The 24,178-nt window shown below is 44.5% G+C and overlaps 1 protein-coding gene across 1 annotated transcript in view; it reads left to right on the top strand.

The window, feature by feature from the left end:
• Positions 1-24,178, top strand: part of CORIN (corin, serine peptidase) — a 387,335-nt gene that overhangs the window by 155,823 nt on the left and 207,334 nt on the right. The window contains exon 4 of the mRNA XM_040334981.1: positions 11,980-12,190. Coding sequence (XP_040190915.1) covers positions 11,980-12,190 — 211 coding nt within the window. The remainder of the gene's footprint in view (positions 1-11,979; positions 12,191-24,178) is intronic.

Raw genomic sequence — 24,178 nt, forward strand, 5'->3', positions numbered from 1 at the left:
TCCTATATTCTCGCTCTTTTGGGACTGAATACGCCACCCCCCTCTGGTCCCTCTTTTAGTTCTCCTAACCTTTTTAGGCCTTGTCCCACACGGGGAAAAACCCATTGTGGTTGTCCCTGTCCATCTACTTGTATGTCATCAAAAGAGTAGAGTCCTCCACTAGCACCATTGTCTCCATAGGTTGCTACTGGATTTTGATAGACAGTACCTTCCGAATCTGCAATATTTCCCAAAGGTAGGAAGCTGTTGTGTGTTAACACATTATAACTAGTGTCATAGTCTCCTGTATAATGCACAACACCATTATCTCCATAAGGAGGCCCTACATGCTGTGAGGGTGCTCTACTTTGTACCTGACTTTGATAGTCTTGGTATTGATTACCCAGCTGGTTACCAGCTGAATAATTTGTAGGCATTGGTGGGCGGAATTGACCTCTTCCACGAGCACCTGTACCTCCTGGACGTGAATAGGTCCCTCCACGGGGCCTAAACCCAGGAGGTGGATAGGGGATGCCTCTATGTCCCCCCCCAATATTGGCCACACTATTGGGATAGGCGACAAAAGGTCTTTTGCCTTTTTTCTGAGAGCCACTAGGGGTACCCCCTGCTTTGGGTCGACCCTGTGTTCCACCATTTGCAGTCATGTTACCACCAGAACCACTCGTGGCTGTAGTAAGAGGAGCGGTATCCATAGCAGGGTTAGCCAAACTCTGCTCCTCGGCCGCGAGTTTTCTCTGCCAGTCAAAGATGAGATGGGAATGGTAATCAGCAATATCCCTATTATATTTCTTTTTCTTTTTGTTTTTTTGTTCTTTTTCCTCTTTCTCCAGCACTTTAAGCAAATTTTTAGACCTATCTAGGTATTCTTCCGATGACATGAATGGAACCAGTTTATCTTTAATTAACTTAATTTCGTCATCCAGTCTGCTCAGTTTGCTTGTCTTACGATCACCCAAGAATTTAAGCAAGCTTAAACCGGCATCATTGAAATATTTATACCAACCACTAAGGTCGGTTTCACCTTTTTGGGGGGCAATTTCCCATCGAAGGCTACGAGGTACTATCTGTTGTTTTATGTATGTATCAAGAAACACTATGTCCCACTGAGTGTGCAGTTCAGAGATGGTGAGGTTCTTTAAACGCATAAAGAGACCTCCCAAGTCGCTGTCACCCTCTTTAAAGACCTCAAATACCCCATCCGTGTTGACCACACGGTTGGCCCTAAATTCAAAGATATCCATCAATCCTAAACAATTGACAAAAAAGGTGTAAACAATAAGTGAAACTGTGAAAAAAATTAGCTGCAATAATGGGTATAGATCAAATAGTACAAAGAAAATATTGCGCTTATTTTAAAAATTATTGTGTGAAGCTGCGATCAAAAAGTGTTATACTACACAAACACAGATTAAAAGGAAAAAAGATCGCGCTAAAAATGATGATGACAGTAAATGGTGAACAAAGTTCAAAACAAATCAATGTGAATAGTCCCGCCACACGGGCAATTTAGTGAATTAATCTCCCAGGTGCACCAACGAAATCCACAAGAAGAGTGCTTTAAAGGAAAGATCCTCCACCAAGATTAAGAAGGGCCTCTTACCGGATGGAATTGATCTCCAGGTTATAAGAGATCTCACACAGCATGATAAGAGGTACTAGGATAATCACATAGGCAGCCACAGCATAGGAATCCTTATCACAGCAAGTCCTCATTAAGCCAGAAACTTCCCAATAGATCATCCAGAGGTATGCAAGAAAACAAAGGCTCACATAGTGTAAAATCCTTATGTTTTAATTGGAGAGAGTAGATGCAAATACACTTACATTTAGTAGTTAAAAACGTGCACATAAAAGCCGGCCAGCTTTGGAATCACAGCCCGTATCGGGTGCAAGGTACGCGGTGACGTCAGCACGCCGCCTCCCAACGTTTCGTCGCAAAACTGGACTTGATCACGGGATACGGGCGGCGCTCTGAGTCACCGCGTATATACATAAACAAACGGATGCAGCCTCGATGTGAGCAGGCATTGAAATCAAATCCGCCATCTTAGCTGCTGGAAAGAATCTCTTATTAATAGTGACCCGAACCCGTACACAGTAAGGGCAATCGTAAAGGCATATACAATGCACCTATATATAGAATGCATCTGCCAAGTTCGGAGTCATAATCAAATGGCATCTAGACACCTGTATTATAGATTGAGACTAAATATATCTCGAGTGCTGACATGTGCTAAACGCCGCTACACGACCACATGCAGCGGCACATCAACACCGTCACAATATAATCCTCCACAGCGTATTAATAGGCTGGGCTGAAACAGTAGAGCATAATTATATACCAAAAAATCAAAAATAAGAAAATAAAAAATTAAAAATGATAACCAACTTTTCTCGTTCATGGAATGAACACATGAACCTCAATTGTGGAAGGCATGGATGTATTAAAACTATGGGAGCAAGGAACTTTGAATACCCAAAAGCTGCTACACCATGGTGGTTGGGCATCTAAAAATCAAAAATTTTTTTAAAAAATCTTTGTTACCCAACTATTACTAAAGAGGCTATGATCAGGAAAATGACCATTTCTGTCATTGATGGTGTTTTTGTTACATCAACTTATTTCAAAGCCACCGACAGAAACGCTTTTATTCCTAAAAACAGCTGCCACCATACTTCGTGGTTAAGGTCGGTGCCCAAGAGCCAATATTTAAGATTAAAGCGAAATTGCACAGAGGATGCCACTTTTATTGAACAAGCGGATGTTCTCACACAACGCTTTTTGGAAAAGGGTTATTCAAAGGAGTTTTTGTCTAACACCATGTCCTTGGTTCAGAATGTCAATAGATCTGATCTGTTGGCCATTAAAAATAAGGAACAAGACAATAAGTTTCGCAACCCTTTTATTACCAATTTTTCATGCCAACATGCAAATATAAAGCATTTGGTGGGCAAACATTGGCATATTTTAAAAAATGACAAAATTTTGGGGGGCTTATTACCTGATAGGCCCCAAGTGGTCTTTAGAGGAGCGCCATCTTTAAAGGACAAACTGGCTCCCAATATATTAAATCCCCCCAGTATGGAATCAAAATTCTTTTCGGGCCTCACGGGTTATTATAAGTGTGGCAAATGCCAGGTCTGTTCTATAAATGGCTGTCATTCTAGAAGAACCACAACTTTTTCCTCTACGTGCTTGTCTAGCAGCCATGTCATTAAGCCGTTCATTACATGCTCCACAACGGGGGTAGTCTACTTACTTCAGTGTCCATGTGGGCTACAGTATGTGGGCAGGACCAAGAGACCGTTACAGGTTCGCCTTAACGAACATATCAATAACATCAGATTAGGTTACACCAAACACTCCGTGTCCAAACATTACCTAACAGCCCACAACAGAAACCCTAATAACACCATCTTTTTGGGAATTGACAAGTTTAGCCCCCACTGGAGAGGCAGTCATTTGGTGAGAACCATCTCCCAATTAGAGATGTCATGGGTTTATAGGCTAAAATGCTATACACCTTTCGGCCTAAACATCGAAGTAGATGTTAATTGTTTTATTGCGAATTCATGATTGAACTATTTTGAATCCTTTATGGAATTTTTTATTTACTTGCCATTATTGTTTTATTAATGTTTATTCCTCACACTTTCTGTATACATAATTTTTAAACTTTTTTTGTATGTATGAATTTTAAAATTTTATGTCAAATAATTTTCTAAATTTGTATATAATAATTTAAAGCATAATACAAATGGTTGCTGGCTCGATGAGGTGGCCTACTAGTGGTCTTTGTACTCGAACATTTTTTTTCCTGATCATAGCCTCTTTAGTAATAGTTGGGTAACAAAGATTTTTTAAAATTTTTTTTGATTTTTAGATGCCCAACCACCATGGTGTAGCAGCTTTTGGGTATTCAAAGTTCCTTGCTCCCATAGTTTTAATACATCCATGCCTTCCACAATTGAGGTTCATGTGTTCATTCCATGAACGAGAAAAGTTGGTTATCATTTTTAATTTTTTATTTTCTTATTTTTGATTTTTTGGTATATAATTATGCTCTACTGTTTCAGCCCAGCCTATTAATACGCTGTGGAGGATTATATTGTGACGGTGTTGATGTGCCGCTGCATGTGGTCGTGTAGCGGCGTTTAGCACATGTCAGCACTCGAGATATATTTAGTCTCAATCTATAATACAGGTGTCTAGATGCCATTTGATTATGACTCCGAACTTGGCAGATGCATTCTATATATAGGTGCATTGTATATGCCTTTACGATTGCCCTTACTGTGTACGGGTTCGGGTCACTATTAATAAGAGATTCTTTCCAGCAGCTAAGATGGCGGATTTGATTTCAATGCCTGCTCACATCGAGGCTGCATCCGTTTGTTTATGTATATACGCGGTGACTCAGAGCGCCGCCCGTATCCCGTGATCAAGTCCAGTTTTGCGACGAAACGTTGGGAGGCGGCGTGCTGACGTCACCGCGTACCTTGCACCCGATACGGGCTGTGATTCCAAAGCTGGCCGGCTTTTATGTGCACGTTTTTAACTACTAAATGTAAGTGTATTTGCATCTACTCTCTCCAATTAAAACATAAGGATTTTACACTATGTGAGCCTTTGTTTTCTTGCATACCTCTGGATGATCTATTGGGAAGTTTCTGGCTTAATGAGGACTTGCTGTGATAAGGATTCCTATGCTGTGGCTGCCTATGTGATTATCCTAGTACCTCTTATCATGCTGTGTGAGATCTCTTATAACCTGGAGATCAATTCCATCCGGTAAGAGGCCCTTCTTAATCTTGGTGGAGGATCTTTCCTTTAAAGCACTCTTCTTGTGGATTTCGTTGGTGCACCTGGGAGATTAATTCACTAAATTGCCCGTGTGGTGGGACTATTCACATTGATTTGTTTTGAACTTTGTTCACCATTTACTGTCATCATCATTTTTAGCGCGATCTTTTTTCCTTTTAATGGAGAAAATTGGCTCGCCGAGTTCCTCGACAGCCTCACAAGGAACTCGACGAGCAAAACGATGTGTTTCGCCCGTCGAGTTCCTCGGCCGTGTGTACGAGGCCTCAGTGTTAGTATCCAGTTATATCATGTACGTTTAGGAAATAACCCAGGTCTTTTGTAAAGCAATCTACTGAGCTGGAAAGAACCAGCTCTTGAGGAGTCTTTTCCACATTTGCACCGTTCTTACTGTGAAGAAACCTTTACGTACTTAGAGATGAAATCTCTTTTCCTCTAGACTTAAAGAGTGCCCCCAATGTCCTCTGTGATGACCTTAAAGAGGTAGTAAAGGTTTGTTTTTATTTTCTAAATGGGTTACTTTAAGCTAGTACATTGTTGGTTCACTTACCTTTTCCTTCAATTTCCCTTCTAAGGCCTCTTTCAAACGTGCGGACCGTATGTCCGCTTTTTCATCCATCCGTTTGCGGATGAAAAAGGGACATACATTGGTCCCTATGCAATTGTGGGTGTCAGCGGATGAACATCTGCTGACACCAGGGATGTATTTAGGTTTTGTGCTGCCCTAGGCCTGGTGAAACTCGCGCACCCCTACTTTATATATGATGCACCCCTTCCTTTTTAAGACCCGTCCTGTCATTTTCATGGGATGAGGACAGGGGGGACAGGGTGGGATGAGCACAGGGGGACAGGGTGGGATGAGCACAGGGGGACAGGGTGGGATGAGCACAGGGGGACAGAGTGGGATGAGCACAGGGGGACAGGGTGGGATGAGTACAGGGGGATAGGGTGGGATGAGCACAGAGGGACAGGGTGGGCTTTTTAACCGCCCCCCGCAAAGTGCCACCCTAGGCCTGGGCCTTGTCGGCCTAGGCCATAATACATTTCTGGCTGACACCCGTAATCGTCCGCCTCTGCAAACATCCGATTTTGCAGACGGAAGAAAATCCAATTTTTTCTTCCGTCTGCAGAGTGGATCGGATGAACACGGACATACGGTTCATACGTGTTCATCCGCTCTCCCCATAGAGAGCGGAGAAAAGACAGGGCGGTCCCTGCACAGTGTGCGGAGACCGTCCTGTCATCCGCCGGCTCAGCAGGGATCAATGGAGCGACATACGGAAGCGGATCATTACTCATCCGCCCCGTGTGAAAGGGGCCTAAATGTTTTTTCCTTTGTTTTCTTTGTCTGAATTTCTCACTTCCTGTTTCTCCTCAGTAAGGTGTTCAGTAAACTGTTCTAAATGACTTTCCACTGCTCGGATGATGGTGGAAAGCTTTCTGAGGAGAAACAGGAAGTGAGAAATTCAAACAAAGAAAAAAAAACATTTAGAAGGGGAATAGAAGGAAAAGGTAAGTGAATCAACAATGCACTAGCTTAAAGGAACCAATTTAGAAAATAAAAGACGAACCTTTACAACCCCTTTAACCACTTAAGGACCGCCTCATGTACATATACGTCAGCAGAATGGCACAGGCAGGCACATCAACGTATATATACGTGCCCTGCTTGACGTGGGTCGGGGGTCCGATCGGGACCCCCCCCTTACATGCGGCGGTCCCCGTGGCTTCAGGAGCGATCCGGGACGACGGCGCGGCTATTCGTTTATAGCCGCTCCGTCGCGATCGCTCCCCGGAGCTGAAGAACGAGGAGAGCCGTGTGTAAACACGGCGTCCCCGTGCTTCACTGTGTCGGCGCATCGATCGCGTCATTCCCTTTATAGGGAAGACACGATCGATGACGTCATTCCTACAGCCACACCCCCCTACACTAGTAAACACACACAAAGTAAACCCTAACTCCTACAGCGCCCCCTGTGGTTAACTCCCAAACTGCAACTGTCATTTTCACAATAAAGAATGCAATTTAAATGCATTTTTTGCTGTGAAAATGACAATTGTCCCAAAAATGTGTCAAAATTGTCCGAAGTGTCCGCCATAATGTCGCAGTCACGAAAAAAATCGCTGATCGCCGCCATTAGTAGTAAAAAAAATAAAATAAATAAAAATGCAAAAAAACGATCCCCTATTTTGTAAACACTATAAATTTTGCGCAAACCAACCGATAAACGATTATTGCGATTTTTTTTTACCAAAAATAGGTAGAAGAATACGTATCGGCCTAAACTGTGTTTTTGGGGGATATTTATTATAGCAAAAAGTAAAAAATATAGCATTTTTTTACCAAAAATAGGTAGAAGAATACGTATCGGCCTAAAATATGTTTTTGGGGGATATTTATTATAGCAAAAAGTAAAAAATATAGCATTTTTTTCAAAATTGTCGCTCTATTTTTGTTTATAGCGCAAAAAATAAAAACCGCAGAGGTGATCAAATACCACCAAAAGAAAGCTCTATTTGTGGGGAAAAAAAGACGCCAATTTTGTTTGGGAGCCACGTCGCACGACCGCGCAATTGTCTGTTAAAGCGACGCAGTCCCGAACTGTAAAAACCTCTCGGGTCTTTAGGCAGCATTTTGGTCCGGGGCTTAAGTGGTTAAAGGACTAACTCAACACCAAGTTCACTATATGGACCCCTTATATATTTGTACATGTTGATTATATCCCCCCTTATTCTCCTCTTCTCAAGAGAGAATAAATTCAGTTCCTCTAATCTTTCCTCATAGCTGAGATCCTCCATGCCTCTTATCATTTTAGTTGCCCTTCTCTGCACTTTCTCCAGTTCTCCGATATCCTTTTTGTTAACCTGTGGCCAAAACTGAACTGCATATATTATAGATGAGGTCTTACTAATGATTTGTACAAGGCCAACATGATATCTCTCTCTGGAGTCCTTACCTCTCTTAATACAAGAAAATACTTTGCTCGCTCTGGAAACCGCAGCTTGGCATTGCATGGTATTATTGAGCTTATAATCTACCAGAACACCCAGATCCTTCTCCACCATTGATTCCTCCAGTTGTACTCCCCCTAGTATGTATGATGCATGCATATTCTTAGCCCCCAAGTGCATAACTTTACATTTATCAACATTAAATCTCATTTGCCACGTCGTTGCCCAATTAAGCAGTACTTTAAGGTCGGCTTGTAAGTTGGAAACATCCTGCAAGGACATTATTCCACTGCATAGCTTGGTGTCATCTACAAAGACTGAAATTGTACTTTTAATTCCAGACCCAATATCATTTATAAAGATATTAAAAAGTAAGGGTCCCACCACAGAACCTTGGGGTACACCACTGCTAACCTTAGACCATTCAGAGTATAAGTCCTTAACCACTACTCTCTGAATACGGTCTTTTAGCCAGTTTTCTATCCATTTAAACTGATTTTACCCGTGTGTGGGGAACTGTGTCAAATGCTTTTGCAAAATCCAAGTAAACTACATCCACAGCCACTCCTTTGTCTAAGGTTTTACTTACCTCATAAAAAGAAATTTGTTTGACAATTTCTTTCTTTAACCACTTAACCCCCGGACCATATTGCCGGTCAAAGACCAGAGCACTTTTTGCGATTCGGCACTGCTTCGCTTTAACTGACAATTGCGCGGTCGTGCAACGTGATTCCCAAACAAAATTGGCGTTCTTTTTTCTCCATAGATAGAGTTTTATTTTGGTGGTATTTGATCACCGCTGCGGTTTTTAGTTTTTGCGCTATAAACAAAAATAGAGCGACAATTTGGAAAAAAATGAATATTTTTTACTTTTTGCTATAATATCCCCCACAAATATATAAAAAAACTTTTTTTTCCCTCAGTTTAGGCCGATACGTATTCTTCTACATATTTTTTGTAAAAAAAAATCGCAATAAGCGTTTATTGATTGGTTTGCGCAAAAGTTCTAGCGTTTACAAAATAGGGGGTATTTTTATGACATGTTTATTAATAAAATTTTTTACTAGTAATGGCGGCGATCAGCGATTTTTTTCCGGTACTGCGACATTATGGCGGACACTTCGGACACTTTTGACACATTTTTGGAACCATTGGCATTTTTATAGCGATCAGTGCTATAAAAATGCATTGGATTACTATAAAAATGCCACTGGCAGTGAAGGGGTTAACACTAGGGGGCGGGGAAGGGGTTAAGTATGTTCCCTGGGTGTGTTCTAACTGTAGGGGGGTGGCCTCACTAGGGGAAATGACTGATCGCTGTTCATACATTGTATGAACAGACGGTCAGGCATTTCTCCCCCTGACAGGACCGGGAGCTGTGTGTGTGTAACGAGCGATCGCGTGTGCCCGGCGGCGATCGTGCCCGCCGGGCACGCGCACGGGAGTCGGGGGAGAGCGGGGGGGCGCCCCTAGTGGCCTGCGCGAGAGCCGACGTATGGCTACAGGCTCTCGCGCAGGGGAGCCAACCTGCCGCCGTAAAACGACGGCGGCTGGTCGGCAACCAGTTAATGAACCCATGCTGTCTGTTATGTAAAATATTTTTTTCAGCAGCAACTCGTCTATGTGGTCTTTTATTAAACTCTCCAGTATCTTCCCAACTATAGAAGTTACTTGGTAAAGACTTTGATCCCTCTTTAAATATTGGCACCACATTAGCCCTATGCCAATCCAGTGGTATTATGCCAGTCTTTAAAGAGTCCCTAAAAATGATAAAACAATGGCTTTGAAAATGTCAGAGCTCAATTCTGTCTCCGTGGGCGTGTGCCATCTGGCCCATGTGCTTTATTCACCTTTATTCACCATTATTCCAACTAAATATTTCTGGACCATATCAATTTTGAGCCATTGTGGCTCATTTGGGGCTGTGTAATACCACCCCCATTATGGCCATGAGCTCCCCCGTGCTCCTTTGTATACACAGAGCTGAAGAAGGTATTTAATAAATTTGCCTTCTCTTTGTCCCCAGTCACCCACTCTAAATTAATTTGTAAAGGGCCTACATCAGGGGTTGCAAACACAAGGCCCGCGGCTATGTTTTTTTCTTTTATCCAGCGGGCTGCAGCCTAAAAGCTGGGTCAGGTAGGAAAGAGAGAGCAGGGGGGCGGTGAGGTCAGAACCCACTAGGAGGGATGAAATCAGTTGTTGCACACTGTGCATAGCATACTTCTGAGCCCTGCGCTCCCTATGCAGTGCACTCCTGAACCCTGCGCTCCCTCCGCAGCGCACTCCTGAACCCTGCGCTCCCTCCGCAGCGCACTCCGGAACCCTGCGCTCCCTCCGCAGCGCACTCCGGAACCCTGCGCTCCCTCCGCAGCGCACTCCGGAACCCTGCGCTCCCTCCGCAGCGCACTCCGGAACCCTGCGCTCCCTCCGCATCGCACTCCTGAACCCTGCGCTCCCTGCGCAGTGCAAGAAAACTGGAGTGCAGATGTAACCGGCCCTTTGAGGGTAACCAAACTGCTGATGCGGCCCCTGATGTTTTTGAGTTTGACACCCCTGGCCTACATGCTCAGATGGATTAAGACCCTTTTTTCTTCCTCAAATAGTAAATGATGTGGAAAATGTTAGTGCTATATAAAAAACAGTAATGATAACCATGTTATTTATAATAGAAGGCAGCTCCTGAGTTTCTAAAGATACCACAGAAAAAGAAAAAGGTCACAGTAAGATAATTGAATGTGACAAGCAGAAACAAACCCAGAACTGCATTTAAGAACATGCAACAGTCCTTGTATAATCTTCCATGTGGGATATAAGATTTTCTATGGAGTATGTGGTCCCCATCAGACACATGAAGACTACCGTAATATACTGTAGCTGCCTCTCTTTAATTTTATCTAAAGGGTAACTCCACTTTTGTGGGGAAAAAATTGCAAATAAAGAAAAATAAATATAGCGCATATAATTGCGACACTAATGATATTGTAATTGAATGTTATTAAAAATGACCTTTCCTTTTCAATCTGCAGCCACTGTAATTTTCTCAGAATGCATTGTCAGGAATCTCGTCAGGAAAACCAACGTTTTTTTTCCTGACGAGATTCCCGGCCGTGTGTACAGGGCTACACATATACCCACCAAAGTGACCTGTAGCCTCAGGTGATGCACAGAAATGAAACAAACCCTCCTACATAAGTTGTACCTTTTATCTGCAGCCCTCTCTTCTCTACAACCTTCTAAAACACACAAACCAAAGGTTATTTTTGATGTCACATATTGCACACTAAAGAGAGGAGAACTGAGTGTAATCTGAGACCTGAGTTGAGCCCCCCAACACACACAGTCTCATAGGGAAATATGCACAGCTGAGGCTGTCAATTACCTTCTGTGTGCTGGAAGGAGGGTGTGCAGATAGCAAAGGGAAGAGAGGGGAGACAGTGCTTTGGGTTGAGGCAAATACACACTATAGGGGAATATGCTCTGTTCATTTTTCAATTCAGAGGCTTACAACCACTTTAAAGCGGAGGTTCACCCTAAAAAACATGTATATACCATTCCATCCAGCATACTGCCGACATGTACAGTATGCTGTTTTTTTTCGCTGTACATACCGTTGTATAGCTATTTTCCCCCCGACTTCCGGGTAGTGGCTCCCGCGGGAGTGGGCGTTCCTATTCAGAGACTAAGTGATTGACATGATGAGAAAAGCTTCCCCCCAGCGCATAATGCGCATCACCAGTTTCCGAAAGAAGTCGAACGTCGGTGCGCATGCGCCGTATAGCGCCGTATAGAGCCGACTCGCAGTTTGGCTTCTTTTGGAAACTGGTGGCGCACATAATGCGCCGTGAGAAAGCTTTTGTCATCACGTTAATCACTTAGTCTCTGAATAGGAATGCCCACTCCCGCGGGAGGCACTACCTGGAAGTCGGGGGGGGGGGAATAGCTATACGAGGGTATGTACAGCGGAAAAAACCCCCAGCATACTGTACATGTCGCAGTATGCTGGATGGAATGGTATATACATGTTTTAGGGTGAATCTCCGCTTTAAGCATTACTTCTTATGAACGACTTCCATATGCAGCTCCCTGCCACCCAGACAGGCATATCCTCTGCTTTATATACAGTAAATTCTGAAATGCTCATTTTGCTCTCAGTGTAGTGGTTGTGTTGATTTTGACTTTATTTTTTTCCTTTTACTTTTCAGAAACTTGTGTAAACGTCACATACAGCCAGTGCCAAATGCTACCATACAATCTGACTGTTCCAAAATCTGTGTTCTCCTTTGTGAAGAGCATTGATATGGAGATGTTCTTAAAGTTCTTTGGTTATCTCAGCCGCCTCAGCTGCTATCAACACATCATGCTGTTCGGCTGTAGCTTGGCTCTTCCTGAATGCATCAGTCTTGGCGATGACAGGTATTTGGGAGCTCGAATCATCAATGATTACAATCACTCTCTGTGGAATACTTGTTATCTAATCTGTACTAAACTATTTGTGTGCTAAACACATGACTTAGCAGAGGAGGCATGACAGCAAAACATTTGTCACATTGCCTGAAATCAGGCCGTGGGAGGATTTCCTTGGAAGTTACTTTGTAGTGGGTGAACCAAAGACACATGTGGTCCTATGCTGGCCATACAAGGGGCATTTTCTAAACTACTTTCAACTAGTTTTTGATTGAAAAAATATGGATAGGTAACTGTACACAATGTAGTTCATCTTATATATTTAATATACAAGCCCAAATATAGTCACTATGATGTACTGTATATGGCTTAAAGGGAACGTGTAGTGCATTTCATTGAGCACTCTTAAACCGCTTAAGACCTGGACCATTATGCAGGTTAAGGACCTTGCCCCTTTTTGCAATTCGCCACTGCGTCGCTTTAACTGACAATTGCGCAGTCGTGCAACGTGGCTTCCCACAAATAGAGCTTTCTTTTGGTGGTATTTGATCACCTTTGCGGTTTTTTTTTTGCGCTATAAACAAAAATAGAGCGACAATTTTGAAAAAAATTTAATATTTTTAACTTTTTGCTATAATAAATATCCCCCAAAAAAATATAAAAAAAAATTTTCTCCTCAGTTTAGGCCGATACGTATTCTACCTATTTTTGGTAAAAAATCGCAATAAGCGTTTATCGATTGGTTTGCGCAAAATTTATAGCGTTTACAAAATAGGGGATAGTTTTATGGAATTTTTATTAATATTTTTTTTTACTACTAACGGCGGCGATCAGCGATTTTGTTCGTGACTGCGACATTATGGCGGACACATCGGACACTTTTGACACATTTTTGGGACCATTGTCATTTTCACAGCAAAAAATGCATTTAAAATGCATTCTTTATTGTGGAAATGACAGTTGCAGTTTGGGAGTTAACCACAGGGGGCGCTGAAGGGGTTAGGTTTCACCTAGTGTGTGTTTACAACTGTAGGGGGGTGTGGCTGTAGGAGTGATGTCATCGATTGTGTCTCCCTATAAAGGGGACGACACCATCGATGTGCCGCCACAGTGAAGCACGGGGAAGCCGTGTTTACACGCGGCTCTGCCCGTTCTTCAGTTCCGGGGACCGATCGCGGGACCCCATCGGCGATCGGGTCCGCTGGTCCCACGGTCCCGGTGCTTCGGACCAGGTCGCGGGGTCCCGGGGGTTCGGACTGGGTTGCGAGCGCGCCGCAGGGTCGTGAGCACGCCACCGGCGGCGCGCTTGCGACCCACAACTGGGGTCTTAAAGAGGACGTGTATATATATGTCCATGTGCCCAGCCGTGTCATTCTGTCGACGTATATAGTCGTGCGGCGGTCCTTAAGTGGTTAAATTATTGTTTCAGCATTTATTTATGTGACGCACATTTTTGCATGCTTTCTGTCCCATCTTTTTGTTGTATTAAATATAGAACTTGGTATATTAGCCCCTAAAGTGGCCAAACACTCCATTTTCAACAACCCCACCACCCTTAAAGTGGTTGTAAACAATCACCTGGTAAAACAACACACTAAAGCCTCGTACACACGACCGAGGAACATAGTTTTCCTTGTCGAGTTCCTTGTTAGGCTGTCGAGGAACTCGACAAGGCAAGTTTCTCCATTCCCGTCGAGGAAATAGGCCTCGTACACACGATCGAGTTACTCGTCGGGCGAAACACATCGTTTTTCTCTTTGAGTTCCTTGTTAGGCTTGTCGAGGAACTCGACAAGCTTGCTTTGCGTACACACTGTCAAGACAAAATCTCCTCGTTCTCAAACGCGGTGACATACAACACATACAACAGCAGGGGAAGTTCGATTCCACTGGCTAAACTCTTGGGGCTGCTTTTGCTAATCTCATGTCTTTGCGTGTTAAGTAAAAGTTTGTTAAGAGACGATTTGCACTTTTCAGTCTGTTACAGCTTTAAAAATGTGTTATCTCCATTACAATTGCTACTTTTACTCCCATCTCATACTCTATTCTGAGCAAGCGCGGGTTTCTTAGCATACACACACTCAAGTTTCTCGTCGGAAACCAGCCCGACCGGGAACTCGACGAGCCAATTTGAGACTCCCGTAGAGGAAATAGAGAACTTGCTCTCTTTTTGGCTCGTCAAGTTTCTCGACAGTTTCCTCGACGAAAATGTACACACGACCGGTTTCCTCTGCAAAAAAATATCTCCCAGCTAGTTTCTTGCTGGTTTTTGCAGAGAAACTCGGTCGTGTGTTAGAGGTTTCCTCGGCAGAATCCATTAAGAAACTTGCTGGGAGATCTTTTTTGCAGAGGAAACCGGTCGTGTGTACATTTTCGTTGAGGAAACTGTCGAGAAACTCGACAAGCCAAAAAGAGAGCAAGTTCTCTATTTCCTCTACGGGAGTCTCAAATTGGTTCGTCGAGTTCCTGGTCGGGCTGGTTTCCCGACGAGAAACTCGAGCGTGTGTATGCTAAGAAACCCGCGCTTGCTCAGAATAGAGTGCAAATCGTCTCTTAACAAACTTTTACTTAACACGCAAAGACATGAGATTAGCAAAAGCAGCCCCAAGAGTTTAGCCAGTGGAATCGAACTTCCCCTGCTGTTGTATGTGTTGTATGTCACCGCGTTTGAGAACGAGGAGATTTTGTCTTGACAGTGTGTACGCAAAGCAAGCTTGTCGAGTTCCTCGACAAGCCTAACAAGGAACTCGACGAGGAAAACGATGTGTTTTGCCCGACGAGTAACTCGGTCGTGTGTACGAGGCCTTAGTCTTAAATAAAAATGAAAGGCAAAATTTGTGTTTCTCCGCTACATAAGAGCTGGGAGAGGAGAAGCAGCAGAACACTGAGCTTCCCAGTGAAAGGCTGTGCAGAAGGGGCGTGTCATGGCAAGTTTGATCAGTGAAGGAGTGTACACCGGGTTCCCAGTATAGCTAGAGAACTGACCATGGTGCGCTCTCTGCTTAGTGTGGTCAGTTTTTAACAGGAAAGCAAAAGGGACTGGCAGGATCACCAGGGGTTTCACACAAAGGAAGCAATACAAAGAGAACATGATCATTTCTCATACAAGTACATGGTACAGCAGGCACATATCAGGAACATGAAATGTTAGAGTAACAAACGGGTAGATACATTATCAACCACATAAGGAGTGCATTGATTTCCAAGGGGCAGTAAAGCAGAACTGTTGCTTAACACTGCAAAGTAAGAAGCAAAGTCTGTATTATCAAGATATGGCTAAACGATGTTCATATGTAATTACAACGTAAACACAGAAACAAGTTGTTTTCCTTTTTTTTTTTCACAATCAAGGTTTTTATTGTAAGATTAATCAAAGTGTACAGAGGACATATCCATTACAATGCATACATAGATCTTGAACAAGTAAAAGAACAACATATATCAGTTTACAGTAAAATGTGGCAGTAATTGGAATGGCTTATTATAAGTGATTAATGTTTTCCTTTTTTAACATTAATATGTATTGATTGTATTACTTACATCATACTAGTCTTTTTTTTTTAATGGATATGTAAACATAATAAAAAAGGACTATGCGTGTTCTTTGCTCATACAAAGCAAAATATCAGGTTCTTGTTACTTTAGGGGACCTTAAAAGTCTTCCTACACCCTTATCCACCACCAGGCTAGTTTCAGCTACTTTTGCAGTTGGAACAGGACTGCACACTTCCCCCACATGACAGTTATTGGGTATGCAGGCACCAAATGCTACTTTGGGGTGATCACATATTCCACCATACCCAGAAGCTGCGGGTATTTAACCACTTAACCACTTCCAGACCTTAGGTGTTTTTCAGATTTGGTGTTTGCAAGACTAAAACAGTTTTTTCTGCTAGAAAATTACTTAAAACCCCCAAACATTATATATATATTTTTCTAACACCCTAGAGAATAAAATAGTGGTCATTCCAATACTTTTTGTCACACCGTATTTGCGCAGCGGTCTTACAAGCGCACTTTTTTTAATTCAAAAATAAGTCAACAATAAATTTGGCCCAATTTTTTAATATATTGTAAAAGATAATGTTAAGCCGAGTAAAATGATACCCAACATGTCACGCTTAAAAATTGCGCCCGCTCGTGGCATGGCGTCAAACTTTTACCCTTAAAAATCTCGATAGGCGATGTTTAAAAAATTCTAGAGGTTGCATTTTTTGAGCTACAGAGTTGCTCTAGGGCTAGAATTATTGCTCTCGCTCTAACGATCGCGGCGATACCTCACATGTGTGATTTGAACACCGTTTTCATATGCGGGCGCTACTCGCGTATGCGTTCGCTTCTGCGCGCGAGCTTGTCGGGACAGGGGCGCTTTAAAAAAAAAATTTTTTGTTTTCTTATTTATTTTTATTTATTTTATTACTTTTTACACTGAAAAAAAAATTGATCACTTTTATTCCTATTACAAGGAATGTAAACATCCCTTGTAATAGAAAAAAGCATGACAGGTCCTCTTAAATATGAGATCTGGGGTCAAAAAGACCTCAGATCTCATATTTGGGCTTAAATGCAAAAAAAAAAAAAAATTTCAAATGACAAAAAAAAAATTGTCTCTTTAAGAGGCTGGGCGGGACTGACGTTTTGACGTCACTTCCGCCCAGCAGAGCTATGGGGACGGGCGAAGGAGATTTTTCCTTCAGTCTCGTCCCCGCTCAGCTGCCGAACGGTCCCGACCCCCTGCGCCGCTACCGCTACCGACGGCTCCGGTAAGAGGGGGGGCCCTCTCCCGCCACCGATAACGGCGATCTCGCGGCGAATCCGCCGTGGAGACCGCCGTTATCGTTAACCAGACCGCGCACACTAAAGATTGATACCTCGGTTGTGGCAGCCGTTACCGAGATATCAATCTTTAAAAAATGGACGTACATCGTCGTGCGCAGGTCTGGAAGTGGTTAAGGACCGCCTCCTGCACATATACGTCGGCAGAATGGCACGGCTGGGCACAAGCACGTACCTGTACGTCCTCTTTAAGTTCCCTAGCCCTGGGTCGCAGATCCGATCGCCGCTGGAGTCCTGCGATCGGTCCCCAGAGCTGAAGAACGAGGAGAGCTGTGTGTAAACACAGCTTCCCCGTTCTTCACTGTGGCGCTGTCATTGATCGTGTGTTCCCTGATATAGGAAAACACGATCAATGATGTCACACGTCCAGCCCCGCCCCCTACAGTTAGAAACACATATTAGGTCACACTTAACCCCTTCAGCGCCCCCTAGTGGTTAACTCCCAAACTGCAATTGTCACAGTAAACAATGCATTTTTATAGCAATTTTTGCTGTGAAAATGACAATTGTCCCAAAAATGTGTCAAAATTGTCTGATGTGTCCGCCATAATGTCGCGGTCACAAAAAAAATCGCTGATCGCCGCCATTAGTAGTAAAAAAAAAATTATTAATATAAAATGGAATAAAATTATCCCCTATTTTGTAAACACTATACATTTTGCGCAAACCAATCGATAAATGCTTATTGCGATTTTTTTACCAAAAATAGGTAGAAGAATACGTATCGGCCTAAACTGAGGAAAAAAAAATGTTTTTTATATATTTTTGGGGGATATTTATTATAGCAAAAAGGAAAAAATATTGAATTTTTTTCAAAATTGTCGCTGTATTTTTGTTTATAGCGCAAAAAATAAAAACCGCAGAGGTGATCAAATACCACCAAAAGAAAGCTCTATTTGTGGGGAAAAAAGGACGCCAATTTTGTTTGGGAGCCACGTCGCACGACCGCGCAATTGTCAGTTAAAGCGACGCAGTGCCGAATCACAAAAACTGGCCGGGTCCTTTACCTGCATTTTGGTCCGGGTCTTAAGTGGTTAAACAGGCCAGGAAAGAACAGGTGGAATCTAAGTTATGCTATTAACTGGTTTATTTTCAGAGTATGGGTTGGTGTTCTAATGTTTAAATATTATTTTAAACATTTATTTTATTTTATTTCTATATTACCTGGATCTATAATATTCCTGTCTCTTTTTTTTTTTTTTGCTTATGCTCTGCTACTTGCCTCTGATTTTTGTGCTCTATTTTTTTTAATATATAAATATCCTAAACATATCATTTGGTATTTTATATATTTTATTTTAATATTTTAAATTCTTTAGGTTTATAATTATTCCTGGTTTTCCTTCTTTTTTTTTTATTGCTCATGCCCTTTCTAAGATTAAATAATAATCTTTAATTAATAATTTCTTTGAACCTTTAAAGTGTTAACATACTGTATACAAAAATCTGAATGATTTAGATAGATTTTTGTCCATTCCCTGCACTGTAAAAAAGGAAAGCCTTTTCGATTTTTTTTTATGCAATTGATCAAGAAATATAAAAAGAAAACTGAAGGAATCAACACAACTCACCACCAATAGATTACTTATTATTTACGGTACCTAAAATCAATTTGAGCAAATTTCCAGAAAACTGTTTTATATATCTCACAAAAGTGAGTACACCCCTCACATTTTTGTAAATATTTTTATTATATATTTTCATGTGACAACACTGAAGAAATGACACTTTGCTACAATGTAAAGTAGTGAGTGTACAGCTTGTATAACAGTGTAAATTTGCTGTCCCCTCAAAATAACTCAACAAACAGTCATTAATGTCTAAACCGCTGGCAACAAAAGTGAATACACCCCTAAGTGAAAATGTCCAAATTGGGCCCAATTAGCCATTTTCGCTCCCCGGTGTCCTGTGACTCGTTCGTGTTACAAGATTTCAGGTGTGAATGGGGAGCAGGTGTGTTAAATTTGGTGTTATCGCTCTCACTCTCTCATACTAGTTACTGGAAGTTCAACATGACACCTCATGGCAAAGAACTCTGGGCCAAATCCACAAATATCGGGCGCAACTTAAATCCTCCGATTTAAGTTACACCGCCGCAAAATTTCTCCCTAAGTGCCCGATCCACAAAGCACTTACCTTGAAATTTGCGGCGGTGTAACTTAAATGTGTCCGGCACAAGGCGTGCCGAATCTAATGGGGCGAGTCCCATTTAAATTAGGCGCGCTCCCGCGCCGGACGTACTGCGCATGCTCCGTCGGGTAACTTACCCGACGTGCATTGCGCTAACTGACGTCGCTCCGACGTCATTTGCTTAGACGTTAACGTAAATGGCGTCCAGCGCCATTCACGAACGTCTTACGCAAACGAAGTAGAATTTAAATTTTGACGCGGGAACAACAGCCATACTTAACATGGCTTAAGAGAACTAGGGCTCAGCCCTAGTTTTACGCGGCGTAACTCGACGTAAACGACGTAGATTTAGAGCGACGGGCCCGTCGGAACGTTCGTGGATCGCCGTAAGTGTTCATTTGCATATTCTAGGCCGGCCGCAATGGCCTCGCCACCTAGCGGCCGGCCTAGAATTGCATCCTTAAGATCCGACAGTGTAATTCAATTACACATGTCGGATCTTCTGCCTATCTATGGTAAACTGATTCTGTGGATCAGTTCCATAGATAGAAACAGGCAGGGGCGTACCTAGAACATTTGGCACCCGGGGCGGATCCAATATCTGGAACACCCCCCCCCCCCCCCCCCCACAGTAAAATGTAAAAACACCCTACTGTGCCCCCTGCATCCTTCAATATCTCTTTGTCACTACTGTGTACCCCCTCTCCACAACTGCACCACGGGACCCCTTTACATTTCACAGCACTCTGGACCCCTTTACATTACACTGCACTTCTGGACCCCTTACATTACACAGCACCATGCACCTCTGGACCCCTTACATTACACAGCACCATGCACCTCTGGACCCCTTTACATTACACTGCACTTCTGGACCCCTTTAAATTACACAGCACCCTGCATCACTGGACCCCTTTACATTACACAGCACCCTGCACCTCTGGACCCCTTACATTACACACCACCCTGCACCTCTGGACCCCTTACATTACACACCACCCTGCACCTCTGGATCCCTTTAGATTACACAGCACCCTGCATCTCTGGACCCTTTACATTACACAGCACCCTGCATCTCTGGACCCCTTTACAATACACAGCACCCTGCATCTATGGACCCCTTTACAATACACAGCACCCTGCACCTCTGTACCCCTTTATATTACACAGCACCCTGCATCTCTGGACCCCTTTACATTAGACAGCACCCTGCATCTCTGGATCCCTTTACATTACACAGCACCCTGCATCTCTGGACCCCTTTACATTACACAGCACCTCTGGACCCCTTTACATTACACAGCACCCTGCACCACTGGTCCCCTTTACATTACACAGCACCCTGCACCTCTGGACCCCTTTACATTACACAGCACCCTGCACCACTGGTCCCCTTTACATTACACAGCACCCTGCACCACTGGTCCCCTTTACATTACACAGCACCCTGCACCCCTTTACATTACACAGCACCTCTGGACCCCTTTATATTACACAGCACCCTGCACCACTGATCCCCTTTACATTACACAGCACCCTGCACCCCTTTACATTACACAGCACCTCTGGACCCCTTTACATTACACAGCACCCTGCACCACTGGTCCCCTTTACATTACACAGCACCATGCACCTCTGGACCCCTTTACATTACACAGCACCCTGCACCTCTGGACCCCTTACATTACACAGAACCCTGCATCACTGGCCCCCTTTACATTACACAGCACCCTGCATCACTGGCCCCCTTACATTACACAGCACCCTACACCTCTGGACCCCTTTACATTACACTGCACTTCTGAACCCCTTTACATTACACAGCACCCTGCACCTCTGGGCCCCTTTACATTACACAGCATCCTGCACCTCTGGACCCCTTACATTACACAGCACCCTGCATCTCTGGACCCCTTTACATTACACTGCACTTCTGGACCCCTTTACATTACACAGCACCCTGCATCTCTGGACCCCTTTACAATACACAGCACCCTGCATCTCTGGACCCCTTTACAATACACAGCACCCTGCACCTCTGTACCCCTTTATATTACACAGCACCCTGCACCTCTGTACCCCTTTATATTACACAGCACCCTGCATCTCTGGACCCCTTTACATTACACAGCACCCTGCACCTCTGGACCCCTTTACATTACACAGCACCCTGCACCTCTGGACCCCTTTATATTACACAGCATCCTGCACCTCTGGACCCCTTACATTACACAGCACCCTGCATCTCTGGACCCCTTACATTACACAGCACCCTGCACCTCTGGACCCCTTACATTACACAGCACCCTGCATCTCTGGACCCCTTTACATTACACTGCACTTCTGGACCCCTTTACATTACACAGCACCCTGCACCTCTGGGCCCCTTTACATTACACAGCATCCTGCACCTCTGGACCCCTTACATTACACAGCACCCTGCATCTCTGGACCCCTTACATTACACAGCACCCTACACCTCTGGACCCCTTTACATTACACTGCACTTCTGGACCCCTTTACATTACACAGCACCCTGCATCTCCGGACCCCTTTACAATACACAGCACCCTGCATCTCTGGACCCCTTTACAATACACAGCACCCTGCACCTCTGTACCCCTTTATATTACACAGCACCCTGCACCTCTGTACCCCTTTATATTACACAGCACCCTGCATCTCTGGACCCCTTTACATTACACAGCACCCTGCACCTCTGGACCCCTTTACATTACACAGTACCCTGCACCTCTGGACCCCTTTATATTACACAGCATCCTGCACCTCTGGACCCCTTACATTACACAGCACCCCGCATCTCTGGACCCCTTACATTACACAGCACCCTGCACCTCTGGACCCCTTACATTACACAGCACCCTGCACCTCTGGACCCCTTTATATTACACAGCACCCTGCACCTCTGGACCCCTTACATTACACAGCACCCTACATCTCTGGACCCCTTTACATTACACTGCACCCCTTTACATTAGACTGCACCTCTGGACAGTGCAGACCCCTCCCTACAATACAGACCCCCCCCTCATATACAGAACCACCCCCTATACAGAGAACACCCCCCCACAATACAGAACCCCCCCAGAATACAGAATCCCCCCTCATATACAGAACCACCCCCTACAATACAGAACACCCCCCCCCACACACAATACAGAACCCCCCAGAATACAGATACCACCCCCCTACAATACAGAACTCCCCCACACACAATACAGAACCCCCTCATATAATAACCCCCCCCCCCTATACAGATACCACCCCCTACAATACAGAACACCCCCCCACAATACAGATCCCCCCCAGAATACAGAACCCCTCTCATATACAGAAACCACCCCCTACAATACAGAACACCCCCCCCCACAATAAAGAACCCCCCCAGAATACAGAATCCCCCCTCATATACAGAACCACCCCCTACAATACAGAACACCCCCCCCCCCCACACACAATACAGAACCCCCTCATATACATAACCCCCCCCTATACAGATACCACCCCCTACAATACAGAACACCCCCCCCACAATACAGATCCCCCCAGAATACAGAACCCCTCTCATATACAGAAACCACCCCCTACAATACAGAACACCCCCCCAAAATACAGAATATCCCCTCATATACAGAACCACCCCCTACAATACAGAACACCCCCCCCAGAATACAGAACCCCCTATACAGATACCACCCCCCTACAATACAGAACACCCCCCCCCCACAATACAGAACCCCCCTATACAGATACCACCCCCTACAATACAGAACTCCCCCCCACAATACAGAACCCCCCAGAATACAGAATACCCCCTATACAGATACCACCCCTTACAATACAGAACACCCCCCCACAATACAGAACCCCCCAGAATACAAAACCCCCCCCTATACAGATACCACCCCCTACAATACAGAACTCCCCCCCCACAATACAGAACCCCCCAGAATACAGAATACCCCCTATACAGATACCACCCCCTACAATACAGAACACCCCCCCCCACAATACAGAACCCCCAGAATACAAAACCCCCCTCATATACAGATACCACCCCTTACAATACAGAACACCCCCCCCCCACAATACAGAACCGGCCAGAATACAAAACCCCCCTCATATACAGATACCACCCCCGACAATACAAAACCCCCCCAGAATACAAAACCCCCCTCATATACAGATACCACCCCCTACAATACAGAACACCCCCCCCCCCCCTACAATACAGAACACCCCCCCCCCAGAATACAGAACCCCCCTATACAGATACCACCCCCCTACAATACAGAACACACCCCCCCACAATACAGAACCCCCCAGAATATAGAACCCCCCTCATATACAGAACACCCCCCCCCCTTACAATAGTGCACACACCCCCCTTGGCTTCAGACCCATGATGCCGTCAGACAGATGATCATCAGCGCGCCGCGTGTTACACTACACACACAGGCAGCACAGCACAGGGGGAGGCGGCTGCAGCTTCACGCTCCTAGGCTGTGTGACTGTCAGTGTCAGACAGTCACAGCCTTATCTATCAGAGCCACGGGCGCTGCGCTGCCACAGAGAAGGGGATAATTGCGGTCCCGGGTATGGGTACGGGCGGCTCGCACGAGTCACACCCCCCCTGAAAAGCCACGCTTCAGCTTTACCTAGACTGCCGCTAGCGCTGCCTCCCTGTTACCGCGCTATCATCACGCTACAGTCCTCTTCATTCGCGGAGGGGGGGGGGATCGTCGGCCTGACACCCCTCCAGGGTGTGGCACCAGGTGCGGCCCGCCCCCTCCGCCCCATGCTTAGTACGCCTCTGGAAACAGGGATACGACGGCGTATCAGTAGATACGCCGGCGTATCCCTTTTGTGGATTACCCCCTCTCTGTGGATCCCAAAAATTTTTTTTTGCTCTACATAAAGATGGCCTAGGCTATAAGAAGATTGCCAAGACCCTGAAACTGAGCTGCTGTATGGTGGCCAACACCATACAGCAGTTTAACAGGACAGGTTC

This window comes from Rana temporaria, chromosome 1, assembly GCF_905171775.1.
Source record: "Rana temporaria chromosome 1, aRanTem1.1, whole genome shotgun sequence".
In the NCBI taxonomy this organism is placed as follows: Eukaryota; Metazoa; Chordata; class Amphibia; order Anura; family Ranidae; genus Rana; species Rana temporaria.